Source organism: Sorex fumeus, unplaced genomic scaffold (genome assembly GCF_029834395.1).
Source record: "Sorex fumeus unplaced genomic scaffold, SorFum_2.1 ptg000047l, whole genome shotgun sequence".
Classification (NCBI taxonomy): domain Eukaryota; kingdom Metazoa; phylum Chordata; class Mammalia; order Eulipotyphla; family Soricidae; genus Sorex; species Sorex fumeus.
Genome location: NW_026606104.1, coordinates 2,364,997 through 2,390,985, shown reverse-complemented (window position 1 = coordinate 2,390,985; position 25,989 = coordinate 2,364,997). Strand labels below are relative to the sequence as shown.

Genomic DNA, 25,989 nt, shown 5'->3' with positions numbered 1-25,989 from the left:
AGCAACTTTGTTATATATATATATATATATATATATATATATATATATATATATATCATGGTTCCAGAGAGCAAAAGGATGAAAGAGGGTACAAATATATTTCTACTGATCTCTGGAGGAGTTTAGCTTAACTAAACTCTGGGAGCCCGGGGCAGGTTCAAAAGGGAATGCTGGGGGCTGAAACGATAGCACAGTGGGTAGGGCGTTTGTCTTGCATGCGGCCGACCTGGGTTCGATCCCCAGCAACCCATATGGTCCCCTGAGCACCATCAGGAGTAATTCCTGAGTGCAGAGCCAGGAGTAAGCCCTGTGCATCGCCGGGTGTGACCCAAAAAGCAAAAAAAAAAAAAAAAAAAAAAGGAATTCTGAAAGAAAAGCAACTTCTACCCCGACCCCTTCTGCACTAGAGCGCATATCTGGAAATCTGGACTCCCTATCAGGTAGCTACAGAAGCACTTTAGCGGATAAGCTCCTCTGAACTATGTCTGTAACTCATCTTTTGTTCTGGAGAAGTTTCCCAGGAATAACTATTTAAAAAAAAAATAAGAAAATCAGAAACGTTTTCTAAGGATTAAGGTACAGAAACCTCAAAGTAAAATACCATTTGAAGGCAGAGTAAGGTGATGGTGAAGAGGGGGTAGTGTTAGCAAGGAAATATCTGAGGAACAACTTGGTTTGTTTGAGTCCCAGACAAAACAGGATTGGGGGGAGGGGTCACAGAGGGGGACAGAGAGTTCTTATACAAGCACCATGTTATTGTGGAAGGCGGCATGAATGCCTGGTCAGTCATTTCCTGCTACTATAATGACAACCCAGAAGCCGGGCTGTTAGCTAAAAGGCAGCTAAGCTCCAAAGATGGGCTGTCAATCTTATAAAGTGAAGTGGAGCTGTTTTAAAGGAAGCTCCATCCAAAGACTAGAAATAAGAAAAGGGATCTCTCGGCAAACAGGAATCCAGGGGTGGGGTTTATACACACATATAGAGCTCTATATCTTAAAGTATAAAATTGGGACCATCTGTACAGAAATCACACTAAATCTTAGAAAGGACCTATCGAAAGGTCTGGGGCAGGGGTGGAGGCCTAGCAGTTGGGAGGATGCACGCTGCCCAGCTGCCCTGCAGCCAGCGTGAGGATGTCTTTCTTCTCCTTGTGGAAACGCAGCTCCTTGCCCGCCAGCCGGGCTTCGTCCAGTTCCTGCTCTGTGGCAGCTAGCTCTCTCGACAGTGCCCCAGGAACACTCTGCTCCCGGCTCACCCAGTCCAGTGCCATTTGGTGGCGAATGTCATCATCCAAGGCCCGGTGGGAATAGTGGGCCAACACTTCCTGGATGGGGGAAGACAAGTATGAAGGTTACTGACTTTGGGAAGATTCACACTGTGTCTGTACCACAGGAGCCTCTGGAAGCTTTGCTGAGGATCCTGACCAAAGTCATTTCTCCAGTCCTCGCTGGAGCTTTCTTTTTTTTTTTCTTTTATTTTGGGTGTCACACCTGGCTGAGCTCAAGACTTACTCCTCCTGCTATGCTCAGGGATCACTCCTGGTGGGACTCATGGAACCATATGGGATACTGGGGATCGATTCCCAATCTGCTGCATGCAAGGCAAGCACCTAACACACTCTACTATTGCTCCAGCCTTCTCTACAAAATTTCTTTTTTTTTTTTTTTTGCTTTTTTGGGTCACACCCGGCAATGCTCAGGGGTTAATCCTGGCTTTGCACTCAGGAATTACTCCTGGCAGTGCTCAGGGGACCATATGGGATGCTGGGAATTGAACTCGGGTCAGCCGCATGCAAGGCAAACACCCTACCCACTGTGCTATCACACCAGCCCCTCTACAAAATTTCTTAAGGGATATATCTCACTTGGGGGTGGGGGGATGGAGCAGGGAAGATACATCGCTGGCAAAGGAGTCAAGATCTAAGTAGACGATTGATGGAAGTGACATGGACTCTCTAAAGAAGCCTTTCATGATTCACAATGTGAACCACAGCCAACTTTTTTTTGGGGGGGGGGATGGAATGGGGAGTTGGTTTCCCCTGGAACTCTGGAGTTCCAGGAAGCCTCCCAGCAATGTTCAGCTAGGCCAATGGTCCAGTGCAAAGACCCAAGGACAGGGCACTACCAGAGGCCCACCTGCTTCTCACACATCTCTTCTACAAGTTCTTCCCGCCACGTTCTCCTACCGAGGTCCTCACCTGCCGAGAGCACTGCCTTTCCCGCATGGCCTTGAGGCTGCCATTCCAATGCAGCAGCTGGAAAACGGTCATGAGCTCCTGGGAGAAGAAGACAAGCAAGTGCTGGGACAAGGGTGTCTCCACTGGGGGCCCCCATCAGGGTGACACATGGGGGAGCTTTTTACAAAACATACTGTGGAAGTATCTCTCACCCCATTTCTGATATGCCCATGGGGGTAAGGGAGAACTTTATATTTCAAACATTATTTAACAAACTTCTCTCCCTTTCTGACTCAGTTTCATTAGTCAGATGTTCAGAGGAGGCTTGTCCAGCAGGCGGTTATTAGAGCTGGGGGAGCAGGCGGACCAATACCTGGAACTCCAGCATTGACTTGCCCTTGTTGGATTCCAACATGAACCGGAAGGCACCAATCCCTGTGTTGGGGTTGTCTGCTTCCTCCCTGTTGCCCTGGTAACAAAGGGGGTGGGAGGGGGGAAACAAATAGATTTTCTCTTAGGATGATCATGTCATACAGCACTGCCTATATACTTAAATTTAAAATGTCTGACTCAGACTTCATAGTTGATCTCAGAGAGATGCCAACAGCTGAGTTATCCCAGGGGACCCCCCCCCTGCAACCATAGGGCCCAGCTCTCTGGAGCCTTAGTGGGATGGGGGCAGTCCAAGTGCCCACCCTGCCAAAGGTTCAGCACTCCACCCACTCACATCTGGCTCCCACCACTCCCAGAGAAATGGCCTGGCTTCACAACTGATCTCAGAGACACCAAAGAAACACTGGTAGCTCATTGTTCCAGCTCCAAGTCCTGAAGCATGCAGCCTGCAGCCACATATGTGGCCACACAAAACTTTCAAACTTCACAGAGCTGACAGCCCAGGAGAAATGCAGAAAATTAGATGGGAAAATTGAGTAGAAGTCCACTAAACTCAGTGAATGAACACAATAAAGCAGGAGGCTCATCCTGGTACTAACAGCTCAGTAAATCCTCAGACTATGACTTTAGTAACACTGTTTTACATGTTATATGTTGTAACAGGAAACAGGAGTGATAGCACAGCGGGTAGGGCGTTTGCCTTACAAGCGGCCAACATGGCCGACCCGAGTTTGATTCTTCCACCCCTCTCGGAGAGCCCGGCAAGCTACAGAGAGTATTCGATATGCCAGACACAGTAACAATAAAGTCTCCAATGGAGACGTTACTGGGCCCGCTCGAGCAAATCGACGATCAATGGGAGGGCCTTTACCTTTACCTTTATGTCTGCTAAAGGAGCAAATTTGGGGGAATGAGAAACTGGGGACATTGGTGGGGAAAAGGGCACATTGGTGGTGAGACTGTTGTTGGAGTATTGAATACCTGAAACAATTATACTGTGAACAACTTTGTAAATCATAGTATTTAAATAAAGTTTCATTCAAGGATTTAAAATATATATATCTAACTTAAAGCCCGGGTAATAGAATAGCAGGGAGGGCACTTGTCTTGCATGCAACCAACTTCAGTTGCATCCCTGGCACTCCTGAGCCCCACCAAGAGTGATCTCTAGCACAGAGACAGGAGTAGTGACCCAAAGTCCTAAATGAGTAAATAAATAAAGACTAGCTGCAATAGCAATAAGCAAGGTAACTACTGGGTACTATTTTGCCTCCTTTGCTTCTGCCATAGGCATTTTCTGGGTTCCACGGGCAGAAGTCAGATATACTGTCATGCCTGATCTACAAGCCTAGTGTGAAAAAAAATGAAACTGTAGAGGGGAGCGTGGACTAAGGTTGCATGTAAGGAAAACACCCTACTCACTGTACTATTGCTCTGGCCCCCCCTAATTTATTTTTAATTCCTTTATTCTGTGCTGCTCCTAGCAGTGTTTGGGGGCCCAACTGGTGCTGTTTTTGAACCTGAGGATTCCACAGGGAAAACCTATGTTCCAGCCCTCTGAGCTGACTCCCTGCCTCCCAGATGATTTTTCAAAACAGAGTAAAGAAATTATTCTCCCCATCTTCAAGGGAAAAAGAGACAAAGACACTATATTACCAAGTGTTTTTTATAAATAAGATGAAATAAAGGAGGCAGGAGAAAAGTGACAGTACAAACAGTCGATTAGTAAAATGAACAGGGGCTGAGAGATAATATGAAGATAATAAAAAGCTTGCCTTGCATGAGACAAACCTTGACTCCATCCTCAAATATTCTCAGATATGGGACAAACCCCCACCCCCAAATAAATAAACCTTAACAAGAAGAAAGTGAAAGAAATAGAGACTAATGGTTTTTGTTTTGTTTTGTTTTGTTTTGTTTTTCATTTGAGCCATACCCAGCAGTGTTGGAACTATTATGAAAGATCTGGGGGAAGGGGCCATCTCCTGGTGGTTCCTGGGGACCCTGTGACCCCAGGCTTCTTGCTCTGAGTACCATGTGACTTTAGACCTCTTGCATTCAAAGCATGTACTCAGTTCTTTGATCTAACTCTCTGGCCCAGGGAATAAGGTCTTAAGCAAAAAGTATAAAAAGCGAAATTCAAAATCAAAAATTTTTTGAATATCTCTAAAATTCCATAAATATTTTTTTCCATAAATCTTAAATTAAAGGTTTCCAGATACGCAAAAGACACAATGAAGAGAGACCAAATAACTGTAAACATACACATGTAATTACAGACAGACATATGGAGCACATAACCTGACAGAATAAACAGAGCAGAGATGCAGACGGGAAAGAAAACAAGAATTTGTGCCGTTTCCCAGTAATTTCCAAGACTTCCCAGCCAGCCAGTTCTCCCATCCCCCAACGCTTCCTTCTGACTCCAAATCACTCACATTGAAAGATGCCAGCGCCTCAGAGACACTCTTCTCAATGAATTCATCAGTAATTCTTCGGGAAGGGTGTTCATTAAACACAGAGTTCATGAGGGCGATCTTCGCAGCACTCCTTCGGGCTTCAGCTTTTGTTGGGCAAAACTAGGTGTTGGGGGGAAGGTTGGTAGAGGGAGAGGGGCGGAGAGAGAGGAGAGAATATGTGTATCTGAGAAAGAAGAAGGAACGGTGGGTGGAAACACTTAAGGTGGAAGACATTAAACAAAGCCTACATCAGTTTGTGCATTCTCTAAAGTGTTTATTGCAAAAATGACTGGGGCCTTTGGAAACAGAATTTTGATTTGACATCCTAAAGTCATTAAGGAGCTGGAGAGGGTGGCAGTTCATACCAAACTGAATGCAGAATGAGGAAGTTTGCTGAAGTCAGCATATGATCACTAGATGTGGAAAATACCCCTGTTGATACAGCCAACAGAATTAATGAGTTGAAAGTCAGATTCTGGGCCACTTATTAGGAATCACTCAGCATCTGGTTCTTCTGTTCTGACAAACAGGCAAGATTTTTTTTCCCATCCTTCTAAATAACCTAAGGTTAGAAAAATGCTGCGTCTAAAGGACTTCTGAAAAGGGGGTCTATTTCTCTACCATCTGGGACTTTTGGGAGATGAGGGCCACATCCAGAGTGCTCAGGGGGCTACTCAGCATGTGCTCCAGCCCACTAAGCTATCTCTCTACCTCCATCTGGCATTTTTTACTTTTATGCTTATTTTCTTTATTTTGTTTTGTTTGGGGTCATACCCAGCTGCGTTCAGGGCTTACTCCTGACTCTAAGCTCACAGATACTTCTGGGGGCTCAGGGGATCATATGTGATGTCTGGGATAGAACCCGGGTCGGCTGCGTGCAAGTCAAGCACCCTGCATACTATACTTTAACTCCAGCCTTTACTTCTCTTTCAGCTGTGAGAAAGAAGTTCCACGCTAACACAGAGAGTAAAGGAGCTGTCCCCGAACAGAAACTAAGGTCTGAATAAGAAATTTTCAGTTATCCTGCTGCTGAAGAAACAAGGAGGAGAGGGTGGCTAGGGGAAGGAAAATCTGCCCCAAGAAAAACACCAGAAATACAGAACTCTGAAGCAGAACAGTCGTACAACCAGAAGTGCTGAGCCCTGCTGGGTTTGCTCTGCTAAAAATAAATAAAATTTCGGAAAAAAAGGAATTCATGGTAGGGTTTTATTTATTTATTTATTTATTTGCCATACCACGGTGCTCAGGAGCTAGCCCTGGCTTGGTGCTTGGTAGTACCTGGAAGTTACTGGGAGAGAATACAAGGTTCCCTCAACCAAAACACATGCTCGAGCCTGTTAAGCTACTTCTCCAGCCCAAGAGTTTTTGTTTTTTTGTGGTTTTTTTTTTTTTGCTTTTTGGGTCACATCCGGTGATGCATGGGGGTTACTCCTGGCTCTGTACTCAGGAATTACTCTTGGTAGTGCTTGGGGTACCATATGGAATGCTGGGAATCAATCCGGGTCAGCCACATACAAGTCAAACACCCTACCTGCTGTGCTATTGCTCCAGCTCCCCAAGAATTATTTTTGTTTGTTTGTTTTTAAAAACGTGGTATCCAAATAGTATCATAAAAGCAAGTCTGAATTTCTGACATCATTCAACTCCAGATTCCTAGGCACCACCATATTCCTTTATGATCTGTCTTCTTTGCCTCAAAGGCCTCTGTGCCCTTTGTTACTCATGATTAGGGGAAGAAATAAAGTAATATTACAGTTTTTAAAAAAACTAATTGATTTTTCTTGGTTGGGAGGCAAACCTGGTATGTTTGAGGGATCAGATGCTTTGCCAGGGACTGAACTGCAGCCAGGCACATGTAAGCAAACACAGTCCCCTGTACTAAGTCTCTTGACCAGTATTGTCACTGTCCTCCCGTTGTTCATCAAATTGCTCAAGCGGGCCCAGTAATATTGAGACTTGTTACTGTGATTGGCATAGCGAATACATCATGGGTAGCTTGCCAGGCTTTGCCGTGCAGGTGAGATACTCTCGGTAGCTTGTTGAGCTCTCTGGGAGGGGCAGAAGAATTGAACCTGGATTGGTCGCATGCAAGGCAAACGCCCTGCCCACTGTGCTATCGCTCCAGCCTGGAGCAATATTATAGTTTTTAAAAGTATGTACTTGCTACTTATCTTTAATATCAATAATGCCACATTTATTTTAGTTGACTGTTTTCTTGGTTTGTTTTTGTTTGGGGGACACACCTGGTGGTGCTCATGGATTATTCCTGGGGTTGGAGCGATAGTGCAGTGGTAGGGCATTTGCCTTGCATGCAGCTGGCCTGGCCAAGCCGGGTTCAATTCCTCCGCCCCTATCGGAGAGCCTAGCAAGCTACCAAGAGTATCTTGCCCACACGGCAAAGTCTGGCAAGCTACCCATGACATATTGAATATACCAAGCACAGTAACATTAAGTCTCACGAGGGAGACGTTACTGGGCCCGCTCGAGCAAATCGATGAACAGGAAGACAGTGTCAGTGACAGTGCAGTGCTCAGGCATCATTCCTGGAGGTCTTATGGCATCATGTGGAAAGCCAGGGATTGATCAAGACAAGTGCCTTCCCACTGTCCTGTCTCTCCAGCCCCCTAACTGACAAATTTTGGAGACAGCTTATAGATCTCAATACTGTGACCCTGTCTTACTGCTCCTTCAATTACTTTGTTTTGTGACCAGGCCTGGTGGTACTCAGGGATCACTTTTGACAAGGCTCAAGAGACAGTTTAGAGTGCCAGGGATCAAACTAGAGTTGGCCATTAGTAAGGCAAATGCTCTGCCTGTTGATCTATCTATTCGGCCCATACTCCTTCAATTTCTGTTTCCACTTCTTTTTATATTTACAAGTCTGATGCCCACTCTACAGGGAAGTGCTATTTCTGGAAAGGCATCTATGAAGAAACTACTGGAAAAATGTCACCCGCTAAATAGAAAATATAAAATTTATGGTAATAGAAATCAAGATAGGTAATCCTGTTCTGGAAACAAAAGAAATCCAATTTCTATCATATTCTGGTTATGAGCATCATTGTACAACCAATATGATGAGAAGGGAGTAGAAGGAACTTATTTTGTAGGAGAGAAAATGTAAACATTAGTCATCCTGAGCATATTTTCTGAAATGATAAGGATTTTGCGGGGGTGTGGGGGACGAATTTAGCCACCTGTTTTTGTTTTGGGGTTTTTTTCCCCTTTTTTGGGGGGTCACACCCGGCCATGCACAGGGGTTACTCCTGGCTCTGCACTCAGGAATGACTCCTGGCAGTGCTCGGGGACCATATGGGATGTCAGGGATCGAATCCGGGTTGGCCGCATGCAAGGCAAATGCCCTACCCACTTTGCTATTGCTCCAGCCCCTTGTTTTGGTTTTATATCAGGAAACTCCCAGCAGCACAGGGATGAACCTGTACATTCCATACTTGCTCCAGCTCTTTGAGCCATCTTCCCAACTCCGAGCCACACAGTGTTCATGAAACTTCCCTTGGGCTATTTCTGTTTGAGGCAGGAATTGAACTACACTCACTAGTGGAAAAGACGTATTAAGTTCCTACTCTGTGTTGGACACTGAATTGAGTGGTAGGGAACTAAATGGAACAAGAAGGAAGACAGAAACCATCTACCTCCGTGGCGATGGGCACCAGGAGAGATAGTTGGTCACGATATACTGTGATCAGGGATGTGATGGTAGAACTTGGGGTGGTATAGCAGCACACAACAGCGGCAACAGCTTTGTCTAAGAGTCTCACAAACCATAGACATGGAAAACACAACAAAAGTGTGTGGTATCTAAATTCCTATTAAAATTCTAAGTTGGCATTTCAAGCAGGTGATTTCCTATCTGCAATTATATTGCACTGTAGCACTGTCCTCCTGTTGTTCATCGATTTGCTTGGGCGGGCACCAGTAACGTCTCCACTGTGAGACTTGTTGTTACTGTTTTTGGCATACCAAATACGCCACGGGAGCTTGCCAGTCTCTGCCATATGGACGGGATACTCTTGGTAGCTTGCTGGGCTCTTCGAAAGGGACGGAAGAATCAAACCCAGGTCGACTGCGTGCAAGGCAAACGCCCTACCACTGTGCTATTGCTCCTGTCAATTATGTTAGCCTCAATTATATTAGCCAAGTTTTTTTTATTTCGGCCAAGTTTCTCACTACATTGGATGAGAAATTACTTCTTTTCTTATCATGTCATCAACCTTTCTTGCAGTTGTAGACTGGGAATATTAGAAAGCAATTTAGAAATGACCTAACTTAAGTCCTTTGTGTTTTTATTTATTTTTATTTAGGCACCACCATGACTTACTACCATTTTAAAATTGATGTTTCAGGGCCAGAGAGATAGCACGCTGTGTAGGACACTTACCTTGCATATGGTCAACTTGGGTTTGATGCCAAGTATCACATATAGTTCCCTGAACACTGCCAGGAGTGATTCCTGAGCGCACAGCTAGGAGTAAGTAAGCCCTGAGCATTGCAGAGTGTAGCCCCAAAACAACAACAACAAAAAAACTAAACTAAAAAAATTGATGTCTCTGGGCCAGAAATTGTACAGCCAGTAGGGTGTTTGCCTTGCACACAGCTGCCCTGGGTTCAATTCCTGGCACCCCATATGGTTCCCCAAGCCTGCCAAGTGTGATCTCTGAGCAAGCACCGCTGGATTTGACCTTCCCCCCCAAAAAAAATAAAACCACAAAAAATCCCTGATATTCAGAAACACAGAGTTACCACATGGCCTCCCCTCTGCTTAATAATTCAGTTCTACATATGGACTCCAAGGCCCAGTCTTCACTGGCCATTGTATATTCTCTTACTAATTTTTTTTAATTAAGGCACTGTGATTTTCAAAGTTATTCATAGTTGAGTTTCAGAAATACAAATGGACTAGCACCAATCCTATCACTAGTGCCAGTAGCCCCAGTTTCTCTCCCAACCCCCAGCCTGACTCCTTGGCAGGCATTTTTTTTGTGGGGGGAGGGTACCCTGTGGTGCTCAGAGCTTACTCCTGGCTCTGTGCTCAGGAATTACTCCTGGCAGTGCTTAGGGACAATATGGGATGCTGAGGATCAAACACAAGTTAGTGGTGTTGTGTGCAAGGCAAGTGCCCTACCTGCTATACTATTTCTCCAGCCCCTGGCCATAACATATTTATTAAACATTTTTAAGTTTAGTTGCTGTATTCTGGGTCTCCTGCTTGTGGTGTTGTTGATTCTATGGTTTAGATATATACTATATATCCCACACCTTTACCTCACTGATGTCCCAAAGGACCTCCCATTCACCGTGTTTCTTTACATTCGACAGATGAGTGAGATAATTCAGCATTTGTCCTGTTCCCTTTGACTTACTTTTCTTGGTGCAATGCACTCCAGTTCCAGCTAAGTTGCAGTAAACTGTAAAAGTTCACTTTTCTTTAGAGCTGAACTATACTGCTTCCTGGCTGGTGTATGGGGAACTGAAGTCCAGAGAAGTAGAAATTTCACATTTAGGCGAGTCAGAATCTGGACCCCTACCTCTTTAGGTGAGCATCACTTCAGTTGCACAGAATACCTCACCTCCCAGCAAACTTAAACATTGCTTTCTTGAGTAACTGTCTGGAAAAAGGACCCTGAACAGCATCAGTTCCATGTCCTCACAGTGAGAAAGCGGGAAGGTGGGAGACCAGACCAGGAAGTGTTTATGAGTGGCCTAATATAAAGAGTAAAGGCAGAGTAAGGACTTGGTGTGCAGGTCTGATCCCTGACACCATAGGAACCCCCGGGCACATAGCCAGGAGTAGCCCACAAACACAAAACGGGTTTGAGTGTTTGCAGGCTGAAGTAAAAGCATGCTCTGTGGTCCAACGGGCTTCAGATGCGAACAGAGTGACTTCCCTGGAGTGAGCTGCGGTTCTTAAATATGTGATTGCAGACAAAGAGCCTATGGCCAAAGTCACAGAGAAAGTCACCACGAGCAGCACCTGAACATCCATCCATCCTTCCATCTCACTCGGTCTTATGCCTCCTACCTGGAAACTCCCGAAGCAGCTGCCCCCAGGCAGGGTGACATAGCAGACATAGGGAGGGCTGCTGGAGGGGACCATCTCATAGACCACCAGAGCTCCGTTCTTCAGGTCGGCCCCCCGGGACTGCTTCATCTGCCAGAATTCCTGAAGGGCCTCCACCACGTTCACTGAAAAAAGAGAAGCAGTCAAGTTGAGGCATGAGGACACGTCCAAGCAGTGTGGCTCCTCCATAAAGTATCGGCTGAAGATGCAGTTCTGGTGCCTATACCACATCTCACCCCACTTAGCTATCACCATGGAAAAGCCTTTGCATGAGCAAACTAGATTGTAATTAGGGCCTTTTGCATGGGGAAGCCAGGAGAGGTCTGCCCTCCTCTCTTACCTCTCCTTCACCTTTGCAAGGGGTGGGGGCACTGGAGGGAGGCTGAGAATTGAGTTCAGGGCTGTATCACACTTACAAGGCATATGTTTGACTGACTCACTTCCTGGCCTGCTAGTTCACACTCTGATGAGTCCTAGACACTAAAGGAAAGTCACTTAATTGTTAGAAACATAGTTGTCAGCATGAGTGACCAGCATTGCTGCCTGATGAAGTACTGACGGTCCAAGTTATTCTACAGTTGGTCAGCAGCCTGAAATAATACACACTATAGCAGTTAGTGCTGGGGCCGAGAGGTAGGACAGGAGAGAAGGCATCAACCTCATGGCTGCACCACTAACAGCTCCAGTTCGAATCCCTGCATCACATATGGTTCCCAGAGCACTACAAGGGGTCACTCATGAATACAGATCACTATTGGCTCCAAACCCAGTAGTAGTAGTAGTAGTAGTAGTAGTAGTAGTAGTAGTCGTCGTCGTAGTAGAAATCATAATAATAATAGAAGGAGGAGGAGGAAGAGAAGGAGGAGGAGGAGGAGGGGGAGGAGGAGGAGGAGGAGGAGGAGGAGGAGGAGAATGCTAATTTTAATTAACATACTGGATGAAAGAAGCAGAAACAGAGATATGAGTAATAAAGTCCTTTGTGACAAAGGAACAAGCTAACTTAGTATTTGTAAATTGGGTAAAGTCAAACTCCAGACCACAAACTGTACTCCAGAACAATTCTCCTCATCCTCCAATACTTTCACAAATATCCTGAGTATCTACTCTATGCTCTTAGTAGAATATCTACTAAATGCCAGTCTACCACAGTGAACAAAACAATTTACTTTCTTTTCCCCTATCTGGGTACTGGTCAAAAGAGTTGTATGAATAATCTCAAATAAATGAAAGATTGTGATTGTTATAAGCACTACAAAAGCGCAGTGGATGGTGTGAAGCTGTGTTGGAGCATCTGACCTAATTAAGATAAAAAGAAAAGTTACCTTTGAGCATGTGATATTTAAGCTCCACATGAAAATAATCAATCTAAGATTGCTCCATGCAGAGCCTTTGCTCTGGCCTTCTGAGCTATGCCTCTTGCCTCTACTAACGAGTTTCATTTCTTTTTCATTTTTGTTTTGGGGCCACACCTAGAAGTATGGAAGGCTATTCCCAATTCTATGTCTGGGTGTTAATCCTTGAGATGTTGGGGACCATATGGTACATATCATAGGTGTCCTTTAATATCTTCCAACATAACTGGTCTCTAGTCTTCTTTACAGAGACTCGCTTATTCTCTGACATTGTATTAGTTCAGATCTTCCCAGAAGATGCCACGATGGGACAGACATGCAAGTGATCATTGCATAGGAAGCAGGAAAAGAAGAGTTGTCAGACCATGTTAAAGAAAGCTGGGTTGGCTGATACACAGGACTGTAGCAATAGTAGGATGGATAGGGATCTTTCCTTGCACAGAACTGACCCAGGTTTAATCCCCAGCACTCCATATTGTCCCCTGAGCCCCACCAGAAATGATCCCCGAACATTGCCAGGTATGGCCCCCAAACAAAACAAAACAAAAAAAAAGTGGAAAGGGAGGGAGGAAGGGAGAGAAGGAGGATATTTGGACAAAGTCTGTAGTACAGTTCCAAGAAAGGTAAAGCCAAGGTGAGAATGATAGAACAGTGACAGGGCGTTTGTCTTGCACACAGCCAACCTAGGTTCATGCCCTGGCCCCATAAGGTCCCTCAAGCATCACCAGAAGTAATTCCTGAGTGCAGAGCCAGGAGCAAACCCTGAGCATTGCCGGGTGTGCCCCCCCCCCCAAAAAAAAAAGAAAAGAAAGGTTAAGCAAGATCAAAGGGACCTGATCAAGCAAAGGTTTCCCACTTTCACCAGGTTACACCAGGGCTGGAGCGATAGCACAGCGGTAGGGCGTTTGCCTTGCACGCAGCGAACATGGCCAACCCGAGTTCGATTCCTCCGCCCCTCTCGGAGAGCCCAGCAAGCTACCGAGAGTATCTCGCCTGCAAGCTCTCCGTGACGTATTCGATATGCCAAACACAGTAACAACAAAGTCTCTAATGGAGACGTTACTGGGTCCGCTCGAGCAAATCGATAATCAACGGGAGGGCCTTTACTTACTTTTACTTTTTACCAGGTTACACCTGCATCAGTGACCGGCGTTGTGCTCAATTTTCAGCTGGGATAGCCCAGAGGACATGCAGCTTCAGTTTGCTGTGGTGCTGGACCCAAGGGAAAAGCAAACTGAGGTCTATCAGTAACATATGCCTCCTCGCTGGAACCATGAATGGCCTATTCTCCTGGCCACCACACACATTAAGTAAAAAATATGAGTACTTCAAGGCCTACAGTTCTGTCTCAGGAGCGGGGATGCAAAGATAAATGAAGTCTTCCCTGTCAGGAAGGAGTTCGACATCGAGGCCAGGAAGAGCTATCCACCTGCAGCTGAAGCAAGGAGGCCCTATACAAGCCAACTCTGGAAAGAAGCCACATTCCGTCTGACACCCAAGAGTTGACCGACTTTTCACATTCATTCTGCTATTAAAAGACGGCGTGAGGGGGTATGGTGCCGCCAGCAGGTCAATCTGTACCTGTGAGGCGAGTGCATCAGCAGCCTGATGGCACCTTCAGACTTCCAGATACCCCAAAATTGCTGCTGTGCCTTTGGCCAGACCCCAAAAACTTGGGGCAAAGTTTACCAAGAACGTAAACAGCCAAAAGTTAGGTATGTGGGAAACACACTCACAAACCACCTCTGGCTCAGCTATATAATTGGAGGCAAGGACTCTCTGGTTCCTGATTGAACTGCTTAATGGCCATGATCCCAGAGAATCAGAAACGAATCTTGGAAATCAGCGGCTTTAGGTAGAAATGCATCTGGTCCCTGCAGTAGGTTACCGGTGCTGGGCCAACCCAGGTGGGAATAGGTTTCGTGCCTTGGCCTGTTCCCCCTGGCGGCCCAGTGGCCACCATCCTTCAGAAGCCACTGGATAGTCAGGTTTGGGCCCCCAGTGACGAGACACACAGGGCCTCACAGGATGGGGGTGGAGCCGGGCTTGTCCTCCCCACCCCAACGAGACCCCAAGTCATCACCCACGAATGGCCTCTCTGGCTCCTGATCAAGCCATTTAATGGCCATGATCCCAGAGACTCAGAAACATCTCAAAACCCAGTGGCTTTTGGCAGAAATGCGTCCGGACCCCACAGTACGTTACTGTCGCCGGGCCACCCCAGTGGGGAAAGGGTGCTGTCCCTCCGCCTGTTTCCCCCTGGTGGCTCGGTGGCCGCCATCCTCCAGAGGCCATTGGACAGTCTAGCTTGGGCCCGCAGTGATGAAACTTGTTGGGCTTCACGGGATGGAGCCGGGCCTGTCCTCCCCACCCCAACGAGATCACAAGTCATCGCCCACAAACGGCCTCTCTGGCTCCTGATCAAGCAGCTCAACAGCCATGATCCCAGAGACTCAGGAGCAAATCTTGAAACCCAGTGGCTTTTGGCAGTAATCCCTCCAGATTTAAGAGTTAAAATTTTGGAATTTCAAAATCACATGGCCCTACTGCAGCCACGCGACATCATATGTTATTCATAACCAGCAATAGAACACAAATTGTCTATTGTTGCCTTTTCAGCATATCTGAATGTTGGGGTAAGATCTCAAATAATAATGGTGGGTCTGGTGTCGAAATATTGAATGTGATCAAAGTAGAGAGAGAGTAATGTGGAAATCATCTGCCCCACAGGTGGGGGGAGGGTGTGGGATGGGAGTATACAAGGGTTTTTGGTGGTGGAGAATGGGCACTGGTGAAGGTACGGGTGTTTCATTGTATGACTGAGACCTAGACCCAAAAGCTTTGTAACTGCTCTCACGGTGATTCAATAAATAAAATTATAAAAAATGAAAAAAAAAAGTAAGGTGGAGTTCATGCACAATTCAATCAGCTAATCAGTGGCTGAATAAACAGCAGTACTCCTACCAAAAAAAAAAAAAAGGGCGTGAAAAGGAAACTCTTTCCCACCCTTCATTTCAGCAGAGGTCACCGAGGCCCAGAAAGCTCAGCCATCTTTGTACTTTCCTCAGAGATCTTTTCAGCCCCACTGGTCCCTGGGAGCCCGTCTGGCACAAGGCAGCGGTGACAGCTCTCCTGTCATGTTAACAACAGGGAGAGGATCAGAATAAAGAAGGATGGGAGGAGACCACAGCAACGGCTTCTTAGTAAAGCACTGTCCACTCTAGGGTCCAATGAATCACTCTTGGCACCACACAGTAAAGAATCTCTTTTTTGCCATGGGGAGACAGGGAATGGTCCTCCATGGCTCTGTACTCATTTCTGGAGTATTGGGGGACCCTAGGAGGTGCCAAGGACTAAACTTGGCTTCTCTGCATGCAAGGCAAGAGTCTCAACCCCTGTACAAGTTGTCTGGCCTTTTAAATGATGACTTAAAACCTAAAGAAATAGAGAGGGGCTGGAGCTATAATAAAGCAGGTAGGGCGTTTACCTTGCACGCAGTTGATCTGGGTTTGATTCCCAGCATCCCATATGGTCCCCTGAGCACCGCCAGGAGTAAGTTCTGAGTGCAAAGCCAGGAGTAACCCCCAAGCATCACTGGTTTGACCCCCCAAAAGAAAAAAAAACTAAAGAAATAGTGAGTCTTATTTCAGAAATGTGAATATCAATAGGGAAATCGGGTGATGTAGGCAGGAGAAAAAGCAATGGTTATCTGCACTTAAAAATGCTCAGAGGGACTGGAGAGATAGCACAGCGGGTAGGGCATTTGCCTTGCACGCGGCCGACCCGGGTTCGATTCCCAGCATCCCATATGGTCCCCTGAGCACCGCCAGGAGTAACTCCTGGGTGCAGAGCCAGGAGTAACCCCTTGTGCATCGCCAGGCGTGACCCAAAGAGCAAAAAAAAAAATGCTCAGAGATGGGTTCATTAAGGTTGCTGACAGGGATTTTAGGGTCATCTAGTTAAACTTCAGTCAAGGAAGATATGACTTGCTGGAGTCATATTGGAGTGTGAACAGAGACATCTTGTCTCCAGTTTGAGAATCTTAACCCAGGATCCAAGATCTAGCCCATGGTTGAGTTTCATGGAGTTTCCTAACTTCCCCCAGGCTTCAAGTAAAATCATGTGCTATGTATGACTACTTACATGTGATTGAGTGGGTGTTGACCGTGGTTTTCCTTGGTTCAATTTTGTTTGTCTGCTCAATTTGGGGGGCACACCTGGCAATGGCAATGCTAAGGGATTAAGAATCACTCCTGGCAGGTTTGGGAGACCATCTAGATACTGGACATTGAACCTCAGTTGGCTGCATGCAAGGCAAATGCCTGACCTGCTGTACTAGCTCCCTGGTCCCAAGATGAATGATGAAAATCTTTTGTTTTTGTTTTCAGGTCATATCAGTGTTCCCAGGACTGACTCATGGGCTTTGCACTCAGGAATTACTCCTAAGGGGCTCGGGAGGCCATTTGGGATGTTGGGAATCGAAGCTGGGTCAGCCATGTGCAAGGGAAATAGCCTAATCAATGTACTTTCGCTCCAGCCCTCAATTTTTTGTTTGGGGCATACCTAGTGGTGTGCTATTCATAATTTGTTGCTTGGAGGCTGATTCCAGCATTGCTTAGGGGATCATGTGGTGCTAGCCTGCATGCCAGCCCTTTGAGCTTTCTCCCTAGCCCAGTGCTCACAGTTTTTTTTTTTTATGAGTTTTAGTGAGGGACATAAATATATTGATTTGTACAGGATAGTTTGAGAATAGTTAGGTGAAAAGGGCAGTGAAGGCTGAGACATACACATCTCATAGTTATGTTTCTTTCTGGAAGTCCCTGGCAGATGCTGGGCTGAAAGGGAAAATAAAGATCAAGATAGGAATATTTGAGGGTTTATAGTATAGTGTTGAACAACCACAACATACATAACGTTGACCCGGAACAATACTACAGTGGGTAAGGTGCTTGTCTTGCATGTGGCTGACCTAGGTTCAATCCCTGATACCATATATGGCCCTCTGAGCCCCACCAAGAGAGCACAGAATTAGGAGAAGTCCTGAGGACAACTGGGTATAACACAAAACAGAAAAAACAAAATTAACAATGTTTCTTTGTTTTCTTGGACTACATCCCATGGTGCTCAGGGTTTACTCTGTGCTCAGGGATTACTCCTAGAGGTGCTCAGGGGATCACATGGGGTGCCAGGGATTGAACCTGAGTCAGATGCATGCAAGGTAAGCACTCAACCCAGTATACTATCATTCAGTCTCAACAATGTTGTTTTTGCCTTTAGGAGAAAAATATTCGATAAACGTTAAATGGAACAAGAGATGTATCTTTTATATTCACCAGAGTAAAAACACTAAAATAGGGGCCGGGGAGATAACCCAAAGGGCTGGAGCACATGTCTAGTATCAAAAGAACGCAGATCCAATTCCAGGTGGTCCTGAGGGTGATTCTGGTAGCTTCCACCACACAGCATTGAACCACTGGAATGGTTCCTGGAGAGCCTGAGCATTATGTGGGAGTCCCCCACTAACAAACAAATAAACAAACCAACATTAAAATAACATAAATGGGAGTACAGTGTCACCCAGCAGATCAACCTGTACTTGTGGAGTGAGTGCATCAGCAGCTTCTCAGGCTTCCTGATATTCCCAGATTGCTGTTGTTCCTCTGGCTGGACCCCAACAACTTGGGACCAAATTTTCCGAGAAATTAAATGGCCAAAAGTTAGGTATGCAGGAGTCACTCCCACAAACCACCTCCAGTTCAGCTATAAAGGCTCATTTTTTCGCCTTGCTTCAAAGACCCATAAACAAATCTCAAAAGAGATCAAAATTACAGAACTGAGGGACAGCACAGAAGGTAGGGTGTTTTCCTTGCACGCGACCGATCCAGGTTCGATTCCCAGTATCCCATATGGTCACCTGAGCACTTCCAGGAGTAACTGCTGAGTGCAAAGCCAAAAGTAACCCCATGCATCACTGGGTGTGACCCAAAAAAGTTAAAAAAAAAAGAGAGAGAGAGAGAGAGATCAAAATCAGGCCATTTAAGCACATTAATGGCCATGATTCAAAGACTCACAGATGAATCTCAGAAGAGAGCAGCACATAGCAGAGATGCCTCCAGACCCCAAATATATTTTAAAAATTTAGAATTCTAGGAGTTTTGGTGACCAGATGACATTTCATACAATTCATAACAAGCAATACAAAATAAATTATTTAGCATGTGCCTATGGGGCAGGCTTGAGTGGTGGTGGGAAAATTCGAAATAATGCTTGTGGGAAGGTGAAATGGTGGGATTGGTGTTAAAATGTTGAATGTAAACAATGTGAACAACTTTATGAAAATAAAATTTTAAACATTTTTTAAAAAGTAATGTGGAGGGGCTGGAGCAATAGCACAGCGGGTAGAGCATTTGCCTTGCACGCCACCTACATGGCCGACCCGAGTTCGATTCCTCCGCCCCTCTCGGAGAGCCCGGCAAGCTACCGAGAGTATCTCGCCTGCATGGCAAAGCCTGGGAAGCTACCCGTGGCGTATTCGATATGCTAAACACAGTAACAAGTCTCACAATGTCACTGGGCCGGCTTGAGCAAATTGATGAACAATGGGAGGACAGTGACAGTGACAGAAGAATAATTACAGCGGACCAGAGCAATAGTAAGTAGGTATGGTGCTTTCCTTGAGCGCAGTCAACCCAGGTTTGATCCCTGGCATCCTACATGGTTCCCTAAGCCTGCCAAAAGTGATCCCTGAACACAATGCCAGGAGCAAATCCTGAGCAGCACTGGGTATGGGTGCAGCCCAAAACCTCAAAATAAACAACAAAATGTTCTCGTGTTGTTCTTAGTTACAAAATTTGCAATCGTTTGTTAGAATAGGTATAGAAAATTAATACAGGGTTCTAATCAATCTTTTTTTTTTGTTTTGGAGCCACATCCAGCAGTGCTCAGAGGTTACTCCTAGTTCTGCACTTAGAAAATACTCCTGGCAGTGTTCAGGGGACCATATGAGAGGCCGGAGATCGAACTCAGGTTGACTTCATGCAAGCCAAATGACCTACCCACTGTACTATCACCCTGGCCTCAACATTTCTGAAAATTGGAAATACCCAGACCCTTCAACTTAACTCCATTCATTTATTTAAAGGCAAAGGGGTGGCCCATGATCTGGAAAGAAAGGATCAATTACACAGCGCAATTTCCATTAGTCTGCTCCTGAGCACAGTGCCAGGAGTAAGCCCTGTGCACAGTTGGGTGTAACCTCCCACAAACAAACAACAATTTTTTTTAATTAAGGAAACATATAGATCCCAGAGAGATTAAGCAAAAAAAAAAATTGTGCGTGGGGGGACATTTTGGGTCACACCCAGTGATGCTCAGGGGTTACTCCTGGTTCTGCACTCAGGAATTACTCCTGGTGGTGCTTAGGGTACTGTATGGGATGCCAGGGATCAAACCTGGGTCAGCCACATGCAAGGCAAACACCCTATCTGCTGTGTTACTGCTCTGGCCCCAAGATTAAGCAATTTATTTAAGATCACACAGTCACCTATCCTGCTAGTACTATGTTTTCTGATTATTAGCCCTATGTGCTATTAAGATTCAATAGCCTACTATACATGCCTGATTCAGGTTTGATCCCAGGCACCCGGCATGGTATCCTGAGCCCCTCCAGGAGTGATCCCTGAGTGCAGAGCCAGGATTGAGCCCTGAATGAGACTACTGGGAGTGGCCCAAACAAAAACAATAATAAAATATTAAAATCAGGGGCTAGAGAGATAGCACAGTTGGTAGGGCACTTGCCTGATATGTGACCAACCTGGATCCCTGGAATCCCATATGGTCCCTTGGGCCCCACCGGGAGTGATTCCTGAGTACAGAGCCAGGAGTAAGCCCTGAGTGGCACAACAACAACAACAACATGTGTGAGTGAATGTCATTCTAAGTGACTAGGATACATTTGGAGCAGACAGGAAGAAGGATGTGAACTAAAGATGGCTCAGAAAAGCAATGCTAAATCCAGTAATGGTCTGGGCAAAACCCAGAGTAAATTATATTCAAGGGAGAAAAGCCAGCCCCCAACACCATGCCATCAGTCACAAGAGTATACGGGTATGTGCCAAAAGCAGCTTTGCCTATTAACCGAAGCAGAATAAGTGATTCCATGTGGTGAAGAACTTCTGAGCCAAATCAGCAGAGACTCTGCTTGCCTGAAGCTGAATTATGTGCCAAACTTCCCCAGAGTTCTGGCTGGACATGCAGACAGGGAATGAGAAACTGGAGAATTCTGAGGACTAAGAGGGAGGTAGCAGGTTGGATCGGAGATGCAGTGCAAAGTCTGAAGCCTGATGGATTGCTCTGTGTCAGCACAATCCCCTCCCTGAACTCTCTATAAGACAGTGGAAAGGTGTTATACAGGATACTCGGTTGAGAAGCCAAAGCAGGGAGAACTCTCTGGAACAGACTAAAAACAAACAAACAAACAAAAAAACCCCAACAACAATTGGAAGCCAGGCCATGGAGATAGTACAGTGGGTAGAGCAACTGCCTTGCAATGTCATTGATGAGGGTTCCATTACTGGCATCCTGTATTGCCCCCAGGCCCTGCCAGGAATGAGCCCTCAGCACAGCACCAGGACTATTCCCACCCCAGCAGCCAGGAATGATCCCTGAGCACATGGCCCAAACACAAAACAAAGAAAACAGAAAAGAAAACAAAAATTAACAATGAGTTTCTGAATCAAATGTGTGCATTCTCCGTAGTGTTATCCCAGGGCTGGAGTTTAAAATGATGGGACATTGATAGTAAATGTATCTCGGTACACATTCACATATGTGCACTATATGTTAATGTAAAAGTGAAAAAAAGTAAAGGCCCTCCCGTTGATCATCGATTTGCTCGAGCGGGCCCAGTAACGTCTCCATTGGAGACTTTGTTGTTACTGTGTCTGGCATATCGAATACTCTTGGTAGCTTGCCGGGCTCTCCGAGAGGGGTGGAGGAATCGAACGCGGGTCGGCCATGTTGGCTGCGTGCAAGGCAGACGCCCTACCCGCTGTGCTATCGAGCGATGTTAATGTATAAATAGTAAAATGTATCGCTGTACACATATTGAATATTTTCATAGGAGTCTTTGGGACCAGGAATCTTTGGGAATCTGATCCCATAGGAATCCATAGGATCCCATGGGAATACTTGGGACCAGGAACAATAAGGAGTTTAGAATGAGAGAGCTTATTCTGGGGATGTAGCTCAATGTAGAGCAACTTGCCCTTGCAAGGACATAAAAGGGAGAGAGATAGAGAGAGAGAGAGAGAGAGAGAGAGAGAGAAAGAGAGAGGGAGAGAGAGAGAGAGAGGGAGAGAGAGAGAGAGAGAGAGAGTACAAAGGACACCTGAGGCCAGGGAGATGGCTCAAAAGACTGGTGTTAGGCCCTGGAGCACTACTGCGTGGGGCTCAAAAATAAAAATAAAGAAAAGCAAGTATGACCAGAGAGGTAGTACAGGCATTAAGACCCTTGCATGGCAAGCAGCCAACCCTGGTTCAATCCCCAGCATTGTACAGTGCCCTCCCTCCAAACACTGTATTCCAAGCACTGATGGTTACGGCCCAGGCCCAAAATAAGTCCCCTGCCACCAAAACAAAAGACAAATTAATAGAACCAATAAATTTTAAACAATATTCATCCCTTAAAAGTATCTATTATATTATTATGCGTCAGGCACACCATCTCATTTAATTCACATATCATTTAATCCACATCATAATCCTGGAGGAAAAAGAGTTAAGTCACTTTACCAAAGAGAAAGAGAGAGGATTTAACCCAGACTTTCATAATTCCAAACTCTGTTGTACTCTTCTTCTTTGTTATTGTTGCTGTTTTCGAGCCACACGCAGTAATACTCAGGTGTTACTCCTGGCTCTGCATTCAGGAATTACTCCAGGGAGTGCTCAGGGAACTATATGGGATGCTGGGGATTGAACCCAGATCAGCCACGTGCAAGACAAGCACCCAATCCACTGTACTATCGCTCCCATGTTTATACTCCTTTCTCTCTCTCTCTCTCTCTCTCTCTCTCTCTCTCTCTCTCTCTCTTGCTCACTGTCTCTCACTCTCTCTCCCTTCCCTCCCCCTCTCTTTCAATAAAACTATTTTGCTTTACCAAAAATTATTATTTTTTTTTTTTTGCTTTTTGGATCACACCTGGCGATGCACAAGGGTTACTCCTGGCTCTGCACTCAGGAATTTCTCCTGGCAGTGCTCAGGGGACCATATGGGATGCTGGGAATCGAACCCAGGTTGGCCATGTGCAAGGCAAATGCCCTACCCGCTGTGCTATCTCTCCAGCGCCCCCCCCCCCCAATAAATATTTTTTAAAAAACTGGAAAGTTAAAAATACAATCACTTCCAAATTACACAGAACCTAGCAAGGCAGTCAGAAGTGATGTTTCAGAAATTCTGGGCTAGGGCAGGTGAGATAATATAGCCGGTAGGGCTCTTGTCTTGCATATGGCTGACCCAGTTTAGATTCCCTAATACTGCATAAGTTCCCCTGAGCCCCGCTAGGGGTGATTCCTGAGCACCAAGCTAGGAGTAAGCTCTGAGCACTGCTGTATAAGGCCACCAAACCAAAGAGATTCTGAACCTAACATCTGTATTCTACTTCTCTCAATCTGTGTTCTTTGTTATGCTAGAAATCTGAAGCTAAAATTTAAAAAAGTCTGCAATGGCTAAACAGAAACAACAAAGGAAGTCCTTACATGCCCCTTTTCAGAAACCCTAGAAATTAGGCATTTTTAAGACGAAGATTTCTAATGGAAATAGGGTTTCTGCTTGGCTTGTTTCCACAGAATTTAACATTGAAGGGAGCCAAGGTCTGGGATTTATCCTGTTCCTGGGCAAGGGCCAGGAAAACAGAGCCAGATATACAGAGGCTTGAGCTGTAAGGCTCCTTACTACAAAAGACACTAGAGGGGTGGGGGTGTTGAAGTCACAGGGAGCTGGGTGAGTTCAGTGGCATGTATCCATATTATTTTCTTTATTTAGGTTTGGGGGCCATACCAGGCAGTGCTTAAGGCTCACTCCTGGCTCTATGCTCAGGGATCATTCCTGGCAGACTTGGGGGACCAATGGGGGTGCTAGGGATCAACCCTGGGTCAGCGACAAGCAAGTCAAGAGCCTTCTTCACTGTACTATATTTCTCTTTTTATTTTTTTAGGGGTCACATCAGAAGAGGGGCTGTCACTCCCAGGCAATGCTCCCTGGTAAAAGGTAAAGGTAAAGGCCCTCCCGTTGATCATCGATTTGCTCGAGCAGGCCCAGTAACGTCTCCATTGGAGACTTTGTTGTTACTGTGTCTGGCATATCCAATACTCTCGGTAGCTTGCCGGGCTCTCCGGGAGGGGCGGAGGAAATGAACTCGGGTCGGCCATGTTGGCTCCGTGCAAGGCAAACGCCCTACCGCCCTACCGCTGTGCTATAGCTCCAGCCCCCAACATGGCCAACCCGAGTTCGATTCCTCCACTGTGGCTACACTCTGCACTATTCAGGGGCCTGCAGTGCTGAGAACAGAGCATAAGTCCTTACCCATGACAGCCCTTGCTCTCCCTGAATCATACTTAAAGACACAACTGTTGTAAGCGACTCATGAAGACACTACTGAGCCACTCAGCAAACCTGAAGTTGCCTTGGAAATTTCAGAGTAATGGATGTTATTTAACAAAAGAATTGAAAAGTCAAGGTTAAGATGGTGGGGTGTGTGGGAGCTGCTGAGTTCACGGAAGGAAAATTGAGCAGGGTTGTAGGAGAAATGGCTTGGATATACAATCAAGGAGGGAGAGGAGCCCACACAATGGGACTGTCCTCAAGTGCAGAGAAACGTGAAGGCACTCAACTACAAGAGGAAATCCATTTTTGAAGGAAAGAAGGTTGGGGGGGGAGGGGGAACGGTTGCATGTGTCTAAAGGGGTCTCTAGAGAAGAGGCAGTAATAAAGAGGAGGGGGTGGGAGGCCTACTCTAATGAGTGAGCGTCTGAGTATGAACACGTGCACATGAGTATGCGCGCATGAATGTGCACTTGAGATGGTGTGTGTGTGTATGGGCATGAGTGTGTGTATAAATATGTGCATGTGAGAGCATGAATGTGTGCATGTCTGTATATATTAAAGTGTGTATGCATGAATGTGTACATGAGTGTGTGAGTGCGTGAATGTATGTGTATGTGCATGAATGCGTGCGTATGAGAATGATGGTGTGTGTGTGTGTGTGTGTGTGTGTGTGTGTCTGTATCTGTGCTCGCGCGTGTGCGCGCGCGCGCCTAGCCTACAAGGAAACTCCCAGAAAGGAAATGCATGGGAGGGCCGTTCGCCAGAACAGCGAGGCGGAGGAGGCTGGGAGCGAGGCTCCGTCGCCGAGGGTGTCCCGCAGGAGGCCGCACCCGCAGACTCACCTCGGCCGTAGCCCTGCGTGTGCTTGGCGAAGCTCCTCACTACGGCCTCCACTGCCTCCCGCAGCACCGCGGGGCTGCCCGCGGCGCCCGGCGGCAGCGGCAGCCCGGGGGCCCCCGACAGGAGCAGGGGCGCCGGGGGAGGTGCGGGAGGCGGCGGGGCCGGCGGGTGGCCCGCCGGGGGTGTGGCGGCGGGAGCCGCGGCCCCCGTCACTCCGGGCCGCAACGCTCGCAGAGTGGCCCTCCCGCCGGTGCCCACTCCTGGCTGCAGCCGCTGCGCTCGCATCGTCTCCATCCCGGCCGCCGGCAGAGAGGCGGCCCGCAGCCTGCCAGCCTGGCGAGCTAACGGTCTCAGCCACCCAGCCCGCTAGCGCCCGGGGACTGAAGGCGGTGCCCCAGCGCGCAGTCAGTCATTAGGGGGCGGGGACGAGCCGGCCACCTGCCAATCATCGGGGAGGAGGCGGGACCCGCGGGCTCCTGCGAGGCTATAGGCGAGTGCCTAAGAAGGGTGGGATCCAGAGCTACCAATGGCAGCAAGAAAAAGCGACACCTTTTAGCAGGGAACAGATCAGCTTGGGCGGGCCTTTGGGAATCCCTTGGCGAGCACTAGAATTCTGGACGTGAGTGGGATTGGAGGCCGAGGGGAAGGTTGAGAGAACTGGAGAGAGAGCGAGGGGATTTGTAAAGATCATTTGTCCTACCACTTGATTTTAAGCATATAGAAGAGGAAATTGGCTCAGAGAAAACGACGAAACTTATACGAACTAACAAGCAATTGGTAGCGGAGGTAAAACAAGGAAAGATACTGACTTGTAATGATCATATACTTAGATTAGACGCTATGCAATGTACTTTAGTGCGTTGTCTGTATAATCACAATCACTAACTAGATTTTATTATTTTTAAAAAAATGTTTGCTCTTGGGGACTCCAGCGATAGTACAGCTGGTAGGACGCTTACCTTGCACAAGGACCTACAGGAGTTCGACCCCCAACATCCCATATGGTCCTCTGAGCCCGCCAGGAATAACTCCTGAGTGCAGAGTCAGGAGTAACCCCTGAGTACTGCCGCTGTGGCCCAAAAGGGTAG

The 25,989-nt window shown here is 46.6% G+C and overlaps 1 protein-coding gene across 1 annotated transcript; it reads right to left on the bottom strand.

Moving 5' to 3' along the window:
- Positions 1-380: 380 nt before the first annotated feature.
- On the bottom strand, positions 381-25,279 carry LIX1L (limb and CNS expressed 1 like). Its single transcript, XM_056123258.1, has 6 exons — positions 24,904-25,279; positions 11,069-11,232; positions 5,008-5,148; positions 2,550-2,645; positions 2,198-2,275; positions 381-1,324 (listed from the first exon to the last, which is right to left on the bottom strand). The coding sequence occupies exons 1-6, from the start codon at positions 25,193-25,195 to the stop codon at positions 1,082-1,084; spliced, it is 1,014 nt and encodes a 337-aa protein (XP_055979233.1). The 5' UTR covers positions 25,196-25,279; the 3' UTR covers positions 381-1,081.
- Between the last annotated feature and the right edge of the window lie 710 nt (positions 25,280-25,989).

Excerpts from the sequence above, each read along its gene's own strand:
- LIX1L (XM_056123258.1), bottom strand. The coding sequence starts at position 25,195 with ATGGAGACGATGCGAGCGCAGCGGCTGCAGCCAGGAGTGGGCACCGGC. Across the intron at positions 2,646-5,007 it reads AGGCGCTGGCATCTTTCAAT|GGCAACAGGGAGGAAGCAGA; the intron begins GTGAGTGATTTG and ends CTTTGTTACCAG. Across the intron at positions 2,276-2,549 it reads AGTCAATGCTGGAGTTCCAG|GAGCTCATGACCGTTTTCCA; the intron begins GTATTGGTCCGC and ends TTCTTCTCCCAG.